The sequence below is a fragment of the Hyperoodon ampullatus genome (assembly GCF_949752795.1).
Source record: "Hyperoodon ampullatus genome assembly, chromosome: 8".
Lineage (NCBI taxonomy): Eukaryota > Metazoa > Chordata > Mammalia > Artiodactyla > Ziphiidae > Hyperoodon > Hyperoodon ampullatus.
In genome coordinates, this window is record NC_136921.1 from 11,361,395 (window position 1) to 11,375,751 (window position 14,357).

The following is a 14,357-nucleotide window of genomic DNA, read 5'->3' on the forward strand; positions in this document are numbered from 1 at the left end:
ACAGGAATAAAGACACAGACCTACTATAGAATGGACTTGAGGATATGGGGAGGGGGAAGGGTAAGCTGTGACAAAGTGAAAGAGCGGCATGGACATATATACACTACCAAACGTAAGGTAGATAGCTAGTGGGATGCAGCTGCATAGCACAGGGAGATCAGCTCGGTGCTTTGTGACTGCCTGGAGGGGTGGGATGGGGAGAGTGGGAGGGAGACGCAAAATGGAGTGGATATGGGAACATATGTATATGTATAACTGATTAAATTTGTTATAAAAAAAAAAGATCTGCTATCTTTGGCAGTTTTTTTTTTTTTAAGTTTGGTCTGCTAGAGGGAGCACCATGTTCAGTCTTCCCTAGGATGACATAAAATCTGATACCACATTCTGAATCCTATTAAACATACTTCCTCAGAAAAAAAAAAAAAAAAGAAAGAACAGTAAGTTATTGAAGTCTCCCCTACCAGCTACCCTGTTCCTTGAGGCTTCCCCTCCAGGTGTAAGAGAAGAGTGACAAAGAATGAACCTTCCCCAATGTGAAATAGAAAATCCCATAAGCCAATAAATAGCACTATTATTTGATATTTCATAGTCCAACTATCATTTTTGCCTTGTTTACCATTTAGTTTTTGTATGGTCATTTCCTGTTACTCCAGTACCTCTACCATTTATCCTCTCCTTCTCATCTTATCCATATCACCCTCCCCATTGACTTGATCACTCTAGAAAAAAATTGTGTTTCCATTTCCTTTCTATTAAATCCTCTTCTACCCTTCCCTTTATTCCACAATCCTGGCAAGTCATTTTTTTGTACAATAACTTTTTATCCCACTTGGAACAGGGTAGTTGAAACTCCAGTATGTTAATTACCAGATCTAATTCTCACTATACTCAAAGAACTTTGGACGAAATATTTAACATTTCTGAACCTCCATTTGCTTATCTGTAAATGGCTTTTAACTCCAAGTACACATCAAAATCAACTGGGACCCTTTTCAAAATGCTTATGCCTAAAACCCAGTGAAGAGGTTAGCCTGGAACTAAGCATGCATATTTTATGAAGCTCCCTAGATAATTCTCATATCTCCTCCCCTCCTTTCCCTTTCGCAGTTGAGCACAACTAAATGAGATAATCTCTAAATTTACCAATCATAACAGTTTATAATTAAGTGATTTATTGCTAAACTTCTCAATATATCATTCTATACCTACTACTACTTTCTCCTAACCACTTCTCAATCCATTGCAATCTCCACCTCTTACAATTTTCCTGAATTTTCCTCTTTATCATCTACCTCTCCTCCAAAGAAAACACCTTGTTCTTTAACCTCTTATGTATTCGATCTGAAAGGCATTATTATTATCCAAATAACTCAGGGTGAAAACAAAAAAGGCAATAGGAACTTTTTTTGCCACTTCTCACTCACTCACACCCATGTAGTCATCATCTTCTCCAGGTTGTCTCTGAAACGCCTCTTTACTCCCTTCCATTCTGTTACCTTGACCACTTTTACTGCCTGTATCCAGTGATTTCCTTTGTATTTCTTTCTCCCCATTGCTGCCAAAGCAATCACCCCATTGCAATAAATGAAGAAAATTTTATTAGTTTTAATAACTGGCACCAAGTTAAGTTCTGGAGAAATTTTGTCTTTGATGGAAAGAGGTGTCTGGAATGCTTCCATTAAACATAGATGATTAAGTACATGGATTTATCTCCCTCCTAAAACCACACTTAAATGAAAGTAGAATAAAAGAAGTATAAAACCAAGAAGACAGAGAATGGAACGATAGGTGAGATATGCCAAGTTTTCAGAAAATAAAAACCAAATTGACTGTAGGAGAACTAAGAATGCTGAACACCAAGACTTCAGAGGAGAACACCAAGCCAATTCTCATTTTAAAATGAGGGAAATAATTTAGCAATTAGAAATTAGGTAATAAACATGGTAGAGACAAGTAGGCAGAGGGGCTGAAAATAAGAATGTTCATTGACAGTCTGTGTAAAGAAGAGTTAGAACTCTGAACTCCCTCTCTGGTCCTATACAAGAGACCACCATCCCTTCCACCTCAGCAAGAGGATTTTGTTCAGCGCACTCTCAGCACCTAACATAGTAGGTACTCAGCCAACAGGTTTTCAATAAATTGATGAAACTGTATGTTTATTCCATATTGACAATAAGCCAGGCTCCAGAGAAATACAAGGGAAAATCACAGTATTGAAAACTGAGTTTAAGTAAAAGTCCATACACTAAGTGATAGGACACTCCTTCCAACCCCTTGGGCCACCAAGGTGCAAGAACACAGGAGACCAGAACTGTAACACCCACACCCCAAGCAATAAATTGAAGAATTCCTCTTTGGAAAAATAGACGGATTGCAGGACAAAAACCTAAACATTCTGATAGTAAGCAGGCCTTCCAAAGATATGATTGGTCCCATCCAATCAACCTAAGAGAAATCTACTAATTAACAAGCAACACTCAGGGGTTTCCAATCAGTGTTTTAGTTCATCACTCTTAAGTATAAAATGTACAACAGAGGACAGAGATTTTAAAAAGCTTCTAACATGAAAGAGCAATAAAATAGACAAGGAGGACTCAAAAGAAATAAACAAAGGTGTAAGAACAAAGGTAATCCCTCCATAAATAAATAAGTAAACACCTAGAATATTTATCATCAAATAAGAAAAACAGTGCAAAACAAGAACAAGACTTTTTCCTTTAAGCAATGATAAAAAGAGAGGGAGATTGGAGATTTAAATTATGAGAGTTGAAATTTAAAAATTCAATATAGAAGTGTTGGAAGATAAATTCAAGGGAATCTTCCAGAAAGGAGAACAGAAATGCAAAAAAAAAAAAGATAAGAAATAAAAAGTCTGAAGATCAATTCAAGAAATCCAGTATTCAACTAATGGAAGTGGTAGAGTGAAAACATAGAAAGTAGAGGAGACAGAATAATCAAAATATAAGACAATTTCTCAGATCTGAAAGACTTGAGTATTTTGTTTAAGGGAGTTCAGAGAATAGGCTAATGCCAGGGGGAAAAGATCCACACCCAGTCTTAACATCATGAAGTTTTAGAATACCAGGAACAAAGAGGATTATCATGTCTTCTAATAAGATAAATAAGCCACACTAGCAGGACATCATAATTCCATTTCCTGGCTATTGTAAATAGTGCCGCAATGAACATTGTGGTACATGACTCTTTTTGCATTATGGTTTTCTCAGGGTATATGCCCAGTAGTGGGATTGCTGTGTCATATGGTAGTTCTATTTTTAGTTTTTTAAGGAACATCCATACTGTTCTCCATAGTGGCTGTATCGATTTATATTCTCACCAGCAGTGTATGAGGGTTCCCTTTCCTCCACACCCTCTCCAGCATTTATTGTTTGTAGATCTTTTGATGATGGCCATTCTGACCAGTGTGAGGTGACACCTCATTGTAGTTTTGATTTGCATTTCTCTAATGATTAGTGATGTCGAGCATTCTTTCATGTGTTTGTTGGCAATCTGTATATCTTCTTTGGAGAAATGTCTATTTTGGTCTTCTGCCCATTTTTGGATTGGGTTGTTTGTTTTTTTTGCTATTGAGCTGCATGAGCTGCTTGTAAATTTGGAGATTAATCCTTTGTCAATTGCTTCATTGGCAAATATTTTCTCCCATTCTCAGGGTTGTCTTTTTGTCTTGTTTATGGTTTCCTTTGCTGTGCAAAAGCTTTTAAGTTTCATTAGGTCCCATTTGTTTATTTTTGTTTTTATTTCCATTACTTTAGGAGGTGGGTCCAAAAGGATCTTGCTGTGATTGATGTCATAGAGTGTTCTGCCTATGTTTTCCTCTAAGAGTTTGATAGTGTCTGGCCTTACATTTAGGTCTTTAATCCTTTTTGAGTTTATTTTTGTGTATGGTGTTAGGGAGTGTTCTAATTTCATTCTTTTACATGTAACTGTCCAGTTTTCCCAGCACCACTTATTGAAGAGGCTGTCTTTTCTCCATTGTATATTCTTGCCTCCTTTATCAAAGATAAGGTGAACATATGTGTGTGGGTTTATCTCTGGGCTCTCTATTGTCAGTCTTTTTAAATTTGAGAATTTTTTGTGATTTCTTTTCTCCTTCTAAATAAATAAATATCCACTTTCACATCTAATTTAGAATTTTGAATTTCATCATTCTTTTTCTAAAAGAAGGTCTCCTAAAATTGGATGTACATTAGGCCCTAAAAACCTCCCTTACCACCGAGATGCAGAAATATATACAGACTAAATATAAGCAAGTGGTTGGTTTATGTTTTGCTTTGTTTTGGTCTTGGCCCAGCTAGCAAGTTATGGATGGTTTCCTCCAAATATAGGTAGAGTTTCACATTGTAGCAGAAAATTAATGAAAAAATTGTTCATCTTCAGAAACTAAAGACAATATTGGAGGGCAGATAAATGGTTATTATAGATGTTTCCTTTGGTCTCTCTGCTTTGCCCTCTCCCACTGGGAAATAAGATAATAGAGCTTTGTGATGCCCAGGGGCCAGGTAATGCACCTTTCTTTAAGGTGAATGGAAAATTGTCTAATCAATTCAATAACTATCATCCCAGCTGCATGTAAAGAAAAGTCCCTGAGTACTAATGGATATTGAACCAATTTTCCAAGGGCAAAATAACTATCATTATATGAATATTCTCAAACTCCTCTAGATCATGAACCCCTTCCAAGCATCACCTACTATTTATACTTCCATTTGCATTGTCTGTGAAAGGAAGGCCCGAATCCTCCCTGTTTACCCATCTTATTAACCCAAAAGAAGAGAACCTGAATGAGAGTGAGGGTGGCATTTCATGCCCTTCCTTGCCCCAAATGCCCATCAAGTTATTCTTAAGAAGCAAATACTGTAGGATGCACTGCAAAGATATTTTGAGCCCAGGAAACTTGAAGAAATCTCGCAATACTTGGGATGAAGACAGTAGAGATCTTTACACTTCAGCAGTATATAACCATTTTAGTTTTTAAGGCCTTTCCCAAAATCTTTCAATTATGGTTCTTTTTCTCTCAAAAAGAAAAAGAATGAACTCTAAGAAACCATGACCTCAAATGACTAACTGAAATCAGAAGCCCCCATATGCTTTCAGGCATCTACTTAAGTCTAAACATCTGAATAAATACCCAGATAATTAATGTTCTCTTCCAGTTTTGCATGATCAAATCGACATGTTAGGAATAAAAACCTTTGAATGATTTTTAGTAAAATATTGTAAAACTTCATTTGCATGAACTCATTTAACATGAACCTTCCAAGACCTTATTTCTATCACTTTTCTTTCTCCAGGACTTTTCTGCAGCCAGACTCTCTCCCTATTTCTTTACAGGGCATTGCACTTTCCTACCTCCAAATATTATTCATACTATCTGACCTCCCAGGGACGTCAGCCTCTTTCCTTACCCACCAAAATCCTATTCATCTCTCAATAACGTATCTCATCTCTTTGCAAATTTTCTTAAAATTTTCTTCTCACCGTTCCCATCTGAATGCCCATGGTGGTTTGTTTAATCTATGTGATGTGTTTAAATTGTACAATTCTTTTACTGTTGCTCTGAATTATTATTTAATCTTGTAGCTGTTGTTTTCATACTCTTACTTATTCAAACACTTATTTAAGATAGCTACAGAAGAGGCAAACTCTACAACAAGATGAAATACATTAAAATTAACTAAAACAATGAGACAGAGAAATCCATTGATTGTACATGACATGAAAAGTGGGTGGAGAAAGGGAGCAGGAAATAAGAGGGAAGAGGGAAATAGCAAGAAGTGTTTGTTGCAATTATAAACAGAGGTTGAGAGTATTACAAGTCTTTTTCCTATTTCATGAGATTTGACAACACTTTATAAACCTGAAGATTTTCTTGGGACTGTTACACTGGTTCTGTACAAAGGGGCTTTGTTTTGTTTGTCAGGCCATGAAAGACAGAGGGCATTGGTGGGATCAGTTGGAACTATGAGTAGGAATTGGGTGCAAGATGACCAAAGGTAAGATGGCTGTTTCTAGGCCAGATCAACTACACAACATATGTATGACTCTCTAATCATTTGCCCCAAACTAATTCCTGCTTTCTTCAAAAATGACTGTCATGTCTTTCATTTAATTGACAATATTTGCCCTCTTTCCCAGGTCTGCTTTGTGAACCTGGATGTGAACAAGGATGCATGCAGTTCAGAGCACCTGCAGCAGGTAGCACTGGGAACTGGGCTCTCTGGGAACTCACTTCAAGGACCGGCTGTACTGATGAGAGAACTAAAATGACTCCACTTAAATGATGCTCACTTTGTAGGGGACTATTTAATTAAGTGGTTTCATCACAGCCCATCTCCCTGAGATCCCTTTCCTGCCACTTTCCTACACAGCTTGCCCTCCTTATATTTGTGAAACTTGCTTTCCCCAGTAGACAGATGCTTTCTCCTGCCTGCCAGTGCCTCGGAGTGGCTTTTCTACTCTCCCCTTCTCCACTCTCAAACACGCTGTCTGTGATGACTTTTCCAAGGTTTTGGCAAAACCCGCTTGATACCAGCTAGCTCTTCCCTCTGCTTTGCTCCTTTCTGCTGCTTTCATCAAATGTTTTATATCTAACCTCAGTTTCCTAGCCCTACACTCATCTGGGACTCAAACGTTTTGCACTCTGCAGCAGCTAAATATTCCAAGCTCATCCAATGTTGTAAGATCCTGATGTAAATCCTTGACAACATGCAACAACTTGAAGACCCACTCAATCCTTCGGAACTAGAGCCTGTGTGTACAGTGGGAAGGATTCATTCCCAAAGCTGAAGATGGTTTGATTTCACTATTTGGTGTAACACTCTTTAATGCATAATAGCACACCATTTGCCACTTGATTATCACCATATGGTAGACCTGCAGTTACACAGTTACTCCCACAATGTTCTTTTCTTGACAATGCTGCACCTGAAGCTTCTCCAGCTCAATTGCCTATACAGATTATTTATTATTGACTTCCACTGAGCTCCAAAATATCACTCATCTGTGTAGTACTGGAGAGATCTTCAAAAGAAATTGTACATATAATTTCATTTGATGGTATTATGGTGCAGAGTACATCAAAGAGAGATCAGGAAGGACCAAAACAATTGACATCTTAAGAACAGTGTTTCCAAAGGGGATGGGAACCCAGCAGGATCCACCTCACACCAGAGGGCCCACATCACAAAGGGGATGGGAACCCAGCAGGATCCACCTCACAACAGAGGGACCACATCACAAAAAAAAAAAAAAAAAAAAAAAAACTGCGTTTCCATAAAACTTTATGACATAGGAAAGACGCATTATAACAACAGCATTTTTTCCTACTCATTTCTCTGATTAATGTGATCTTCATGGAAACAAAACTGTTTCAGCAGTGATCTTTGGGACAGCTATTATGGTATTTAAATATGCAAGTAGATTACAGATATTAATTTTTAAATATATGTGAAATGGAAATTTGGTAATATTATGAAAATCACATTTTTAGAATCTATAAAATGCATATGTAGATGTGTATTTCTAATTAATCTGTGCTGTGTATGAATCTCTTAGTATTCCCTGCTTGTGTTCTCAGGTTTTGATATTCTTTTGTTTGATATGTAAAAGAAACTTAAGTATATATGTCTACCGCAATAAAAGACTAAAGCAAAAAGAAAAAAAAGAACATTGTATTTAACGAACTTAGGTGTGATTTGAGACCGCCTTCTGCTATGCCTACGGGTATACATAAACTGATTAAGCTACATAAAGGTGTTCAAGGAACTCATCTCATTTTCTCTGGATCTCAGGCTACTTATGTGTGAAAGGTGGTACAATAGTGGTACAATCCATATAGGGGTGTTGCAGTGATTGAAGATAGTATTGAAGATAGTAATGTAACATATGTACAGTCCTTAATACGATGCCTTGTAATCAATGCATACAGAAAAATCAATGTTAGTAATTATTTTATTATTAATATTATTATTGACTTTATTAGAACACATGGTTATTAGTTCATGGGTTTCATGTTCAAGGATTTAAAGGAAAAAGTTCCCAAACTATCATGTATAATTGTGGTGTCACAATAATCATTAAGTGTTTACTTTGGAAAACTTAGAAGTAAAAATGTTTAAGTCTTTATGTTTAGGAAATTTTCTATCCTCATCTAAACCTTATGCTTCAATTTTATATAATCTCTTCTAGTAATAATCTTAATAGATTAAGTAATCTATATTATGAATTGTTACTTAATATATTATTTTTGCAAGTAAAATAATTTTGGGGTAGTATTTTGGAAGTGAAATTAAAACATCTAAGCTAATAAAGATTCTTGTTCTACAGAAATTGGTCAATGTCTCACCAGATCTTCCAAAACTTATAAGCTCCATGAACGTCCAAAAGCCAAAAGAAAATGAAATTGTCCTCCTAAGTGGGTTAACATCTGGAAATCTCCAGGCCGATTTTGAAGTTTCACAGGTAAGAAATATAAGCCCTTGATAACCTATTCACTAGTAATAAGTTATCTGTGGTCAGCTCTTGACACAAATCAGTACAAGGCCCAAATAGATGCTATACATAGACTCCCATAGCATAAGAATCAAAAATGTCCTTGTATACAAGAATAGGCTTTACTTGTATTTCTCTTAAATATTGCCCCTCATAGCTTGACAGAGTTTCCCTTACATCAACTCCTGACATATGTTATCTTCTCAAGTTTATGGTGCTGAGTTGCACTTAAACTAAAGCAGACACACTAGGCATTGGTTGGTTAGCTTGGTTTTCTACAAGTCTACCGGATAATCAAAAACAGAATTGTCTTCTCTTTCAGGAACAATAGCAAAATTCTAATTCATACTTTGTGGTCCTAGAATCGCACAATTTCTTCTTTCTGGATACTATTTATTTCTTAGGATATATCAAACCAGCCAAGCTAATAAATATAGGATAGCATCCCCAAAGATGGAAATGGAGTTTCCTAGGCCCAAAAATGAAGTTCCCAGAATAAAAGAATATTACTGAAAATAAAGTAGAATTTAAAATACTATTATTATCATTCAATCTACTAATGTTCATTATTATTAGATATATCATTATAACACTGAAGAAAACTTTAAAACTTTAAATTGTTTAACCAATTTACAGAAAAACACATAAAAGATTTCTAAAGACATATTGTATAAAAGATCGCAAAATTTCTCAAATAAGATATGTTGATAGTGATAGCTACAGTTTAAAATAATGAGCATTTGTTTTCCTCTAAATTGCTCTTCCTTGTGTTTTAGTTTTGCTGGAACGTTTTTAAATCTTCTTTTATTCTTTAATCCTTCAAAATATCAAAACATTCAGAGTCCACCCACTATTTCTTGCTGTATTCCAGATACTTAACGAAAATCTACACACAACCTGTTACAATTTGCTCATCAAGCCTAGAACAAAATTCTTCCCAGTCAATCTAATAACACATTTCCTTAGTGAGAAAATGAATTGTTTGAAAAGAGAATACAGAAACAGCTCTAAGTACCCTCTCTTTATACTAGGCAAAACCATGATAACCAAAAGCAATTTTCAAAGCTTAGTTTTAAGAGTGGTTTCGGCACCAGGCCTGTTAGTAAGGATTTCTAATTAAACTCTCCATGAGGAGACTTGGAAAGAACACAGGAATTGGAGTCCAGCAGACCTGGATTGCACTGCTGACTCTTCCACATTATATTTCTGTGACTTTGAAAGAATCAGTTAGCCTTTCTGTGCTTCTGATTTCTCATCTGTAACAGAGCAGTAGCACCAGCCACCTCATAGAAAATTGTTTGCATTAAAGGTCATAAGATATGCAGACACCTAGTAGACTATCATAAAAATTATATAATAATATCTGCCATTATTTTACAGGCTCTGTTGTTTGCTATCATTTACCTAAGACTCTCAGGATGTTTATTTACTTTCAAGAAGATTGAAAAAAAAATACATTTTCTTCCTAAGGGTACCACAGCGGTGTAACATTTAATGTTTAATAACAACCTTTCCCTAAGTCTGTCTTGAAGTATTATTTAACTGCTCATATTGTTTGTTAACATTTCTTTTGATTCCTACCCCGTTTCACTTTGTTATTTATATTTAGTCTAAATGATATGAAATGACAATATGCAATAATTTTGACCTGCAAATCTGACAGCTTCTTATGGTTCAACTTTATTTTTATTCATGTCGGATCTGCTGGGAGTATGTTATGCCCCATCCCCTAGAGTAATTATTTGATTCATGTTTGTACCTCCCAGCATACCTTGCATATAATAGGCACTCAGAAGGTATCTATCAAATTTCACTTTAGTATATTATGTCAGAATTCAGTGGAAAGAAAATTAATCAAGCCAGCTCTCATTACTCTATAGCAGTGGGTCCTCACCATTTAGGGGAGCACAGATCCTTCATGAATTTCATAAAAAGTATAGACCAATACTTCTCAAATGTTAATTCATGTTGGAATCACCAAAAGATTCCTTGAAAATGCAGATTCTGATTTAGGAGGTCTGGGTGGAGTCTGAGATTATACATTTGTAACAAGCTCCCATGCGATGCTGAGGCTGCTAGTACACAACCCACACTTTGAAAAGCAAGATTATGGACCACCTTCCTTGAGAACAGACCTAATCACATAAACACAGAGATAAATTCTATTTCTGAGCCCCCTAGGGATCCCTGGATCCTTAGAGAATTACTGAATTTTTCATTTTATAATCATCTGTCCTAGAATTACTCTAATTATAATATGCAATCAAAGAGACTGATAAATGATATTTATGTCAGAAAAAGATATACTCCAGAGATACAGCATAAATGTCTACGTGTATGTGTTCCTCTGCATATACACATCTTCACCACTCACACACACACATATGTTCAGACTCAAGGATTCTAAAATGTCAAGTTAACTAGGATGAGACCTAAGTAACTCTAACCACAGTCAGCATGTTTTAAATAATCCCATTTAGACATAAAATATTCCCAAACATTTTGAATTCCATTTGAGATAAGTTTATTTTCCTTCCTTTTGTCCACTAACTGTTGTTTCCATTCAAATAATTTTCTCTTAAAAATTACTATAAATCAGCATATTGTTCCTCTTACAAAAATGTTTTCATTTTTGTAATGCACAAGACATGTCTGTGAGTTACTAGTAATCTGTGCATGGGCACTTGAAACTTTTTTTACTTCTATTCTAATGAATAACACTATGAAGAGTGAAAATGTGTAGCAGAGAATAGGGAGATGGTCTCTAACCCTGGAACTGAACAGAATTAACAGGTCTCGGTGGGACACCAGCCAATGATTTGACTCCTTCACTGCTGTCTCCATATGCCCATCCTTTAGACAGAATTCGTTCACTTCCAGGGGATTTCTTTAAATCTCATTTTGGCTACTTCTTCAAATGAACAATACAAATTATAAAGTTTAACTGTAACTGAGAAAATACTCACTATCCACCTGAAATACTGGCAGAGGTTGTACTGAATATCACCAAGGCAGAAAAAGATATTGATCTGAGAAGCTGGGATTCAATTTAATCAACAGGGGTGTCCAATGCAGCCTTAACTTTCCCCTCAGCTTGATTAAACTTTAGACAACCTTCCTCCTGACTCCAGGCCCTAAACCTCCCTTTTCTCAGAACATTTACTTTAGAAACTTATCATTATAAATTGTTTCTCTGCCCCATTGAGATGTAAATTGTTTTAAAAGCCTTTTGCCAGTTTTACAACCGAAGAATGTCTTTCTGAAGGACCTAGGACCCATCTCTTTGAAATGTAACCATCAGCGAAGCTAGTGTCCCTGTCTCTGTGGAAGGGTGGGAGCCTAACTTCTGCGGGCACTTTGCTCCAATTTGCAAGACTACTTCCAGCCATGAAGATACAAGAAAGTTTACTTTTCTTTACCAAACACAGATGGATGTCAATCCTCCTATGCCAGCTCTTAAAAACCCAATTGCCTTTTGTTTCAGTGGAGTTGTGGTCCAACTCAGTTCTGTCCTCTCTCTCCTATTTTAATAACTTTGAATAAGGTCTTCAGTGCCTGGTAAATGTTGCCCAGGGCAATTTTTGCTTTGACAGGAGAGAACAAAAATATGTGATATAATTAGTCTATTTTCCACTAAGTCAAACTTTCTCCTGGGTACCCTGTGTTCCCAAGCACTACTTGAATTTTTTTCAAGCAGTTCATCAATAAAAGCCCAGAAAATATTCCAAATATTTTAAAGGCCCCCATTCCTTCTAACAGGAGAGATTGATAGAAGAAGAAAGGTCAGAGGGAATGGATTTATATTTTCTCTTTTAACAAATGCCTTTTTCTCTCTCTGCTTTTAGCGTCCTTGGTTGTCAGATATCTGCTTGGTTCAGTGTGCAAGAGGGAACAGACCAAACAGTACCAATTGCATCATCTTTGAAATCAACAAATTTTTGATTGGTCTGGAACTGGTGCAGGAGCGGCAGCTCCACCTGGAAACAAACATCTTAAAAGTGGAGGATGACACAAACTGTTCCTTGTCATCAATTGAAGAAGACTTTCTTACCGCATCCGAGCACTTGGAGGAGGAAAGTGATGTGGAAGAATATAGGAATGGTGAGAAATTTCCAATAAAATGAATGTGCATCCTGAAATTAGTCACCCTATAAAAATGTCTGGGTTAAATTTCAGAAAAGTTTCAGACCACATCAGTTTGGCTGACACATCACAACCTTCACTTAAGGTGTTTAAAGTGGGAGAGAGAATAAGAAAACACTAGTGAGGATGCTGACGGAGGTACTTTAACAGATTTAATGGTTTGATGACCCCATTCTCCCTAAAGATGCCTTAAGGATATTGAAGGAAATCTATGTGTTTTAAAACAAAATCCTCCTGCCTGCCAAGAGATGGAGACTATCACTTGGAGGAAAGTTAACGTCCCTAAGTTTTCCATTAAAGCCATGTATTAGTTGAAACTGAGTTAGATTGACCTGAATCCTAGCACTGCCTCTTTGAGGCTGTGAAACCTGGGGTCAGTTATCCAGTCTTTTTGAGCCCCAGTTTCCTTGTCCACAATTTGGGAGTATAGCAGTGCTCTTAGCACTATTATATTTAACTGTATGTGTGTTATATATATTATTTAACCATACATATTTATTATATTTAACTATTATTGTTGTCAGCACAGAAGGAAATAACCCAGGAAAGTGCTTAGCTTTCATTTTTTCATTCTTTTTTTAATTAGAGTATAATTGCTTTACAATATTGTGTTAGTTTCTGCTGTACAATGAAGTGAATCAGCTATATGTATATATATATGTGCCCTCCCTCTTGGACCTCCCTCCCACCCACCCCATCCCACACTTCTAAGTCATCACAGAGCACTGAGCTGAGCTTCCTGTGTTTTATAACATGTTCCCACTAGCTATCTATTTTACACATAATAGTGTAATATGTCAATCCTAATCTCTCAATTTGTCCTACCCTCCCCTTCCCCTCCATGTCCACAGGTCCATTCTCTACGTCTACATCTGTAGCTCAGTGAACAATGGGTTACTCTTCCCCACAGAGGAAGGGATAGCCCAGATGCTGTTGCCACTGTCCTTGGGACAAATCCTGTGCCAACTTTAGAATAACTCTTTCAACAAGGCCATGATTTAGGTGACCTGAACGTCCTCCCTTCTCCTCCTGTACCCACTGGGAAGCTTCAAGACACAATTGTCTGTGTTACTTTCTCCCTGAAACATGGTGACCAGCCCTCAGCTCTCAAATGCCCTCCTGCACTCTAGCTAGTACTTGCATTTGTACCCCGCATTGAAAGCCATTTTGTTGAGTGGCAGTCTACAGTGAAACTCAAAAGACTTTTCGGATTCATTTTTCTTAAAGAAACATTCAAAATGCTATTTAAAAAAATAAAGATACCTGATTCTTTAAGGCATCTTTAGGAATTAAATGCTATTTTAGACTCATGGAAATCTGCTATCTAAAATGTAATAGCGGGTATATTATACAACACTTAAAAGAAACAAGCTATTCATGAAAAGATAGGAAGGAAAATTAAATGCATATTAGTAAATGAAATAAGCCAATCTGAAAAGCTTGTATTCTGGAAAAAGCAAAAGTATGGATAGAGTAAAAAAGTTCAGTGGTTGCCAGGAGTTTGGCAAGGGTGCAGATGGTAGTTGAAGGGATTAATTGGGGGAGCACAGAGGATTTTTTGGCCAGTAAAACTAGTACAACACCGTAATGATGAATATATGCCATTATACATCTCTAAACCCATAGAATGTACAACACCAAGAATGAACCCTAAGGTAACTGTGGACTCTGGGTGATTCCAATGTGTTATTATGGGTTTTTCA

The 14,357-nt window shown here is 36.5% G+C and overlaps 1 protein-coding gene across 3 annotated transcripts in view; it reads left to right on the top strand.

Moving 5' to 3' along the window:
- The window catches only part of SPHKAP (SPHK1 interactor, AKAP domain containing), a gene marked incomplete at both ends in the record, with an annotated part of 140,133 nt that overhangs the window by 93,826 nt on the left and 31,950 nt on the right, over positions 1–14,357 (top strand). For all 3 annotated transcript variants that reach the window (XM_079710544.1, XM_079710545.1, XM_079710543.1), the window contains 3 exons: positions 6,157–6,216; positions 8,347–8,481; positions 12,357–12,612. In XM_079710544.1, coding sequence (XP_079566670.1) covers positions 6,157–6,216; positions 8,347–8,481; positions 12,357–12,612 — 451 coding nt within the window. The remainder of the gene's footprint in view (positions 1–6,156; positions 6,217–8,346; positions 8,482–12,356; positions 12,613–14,357) is intronic.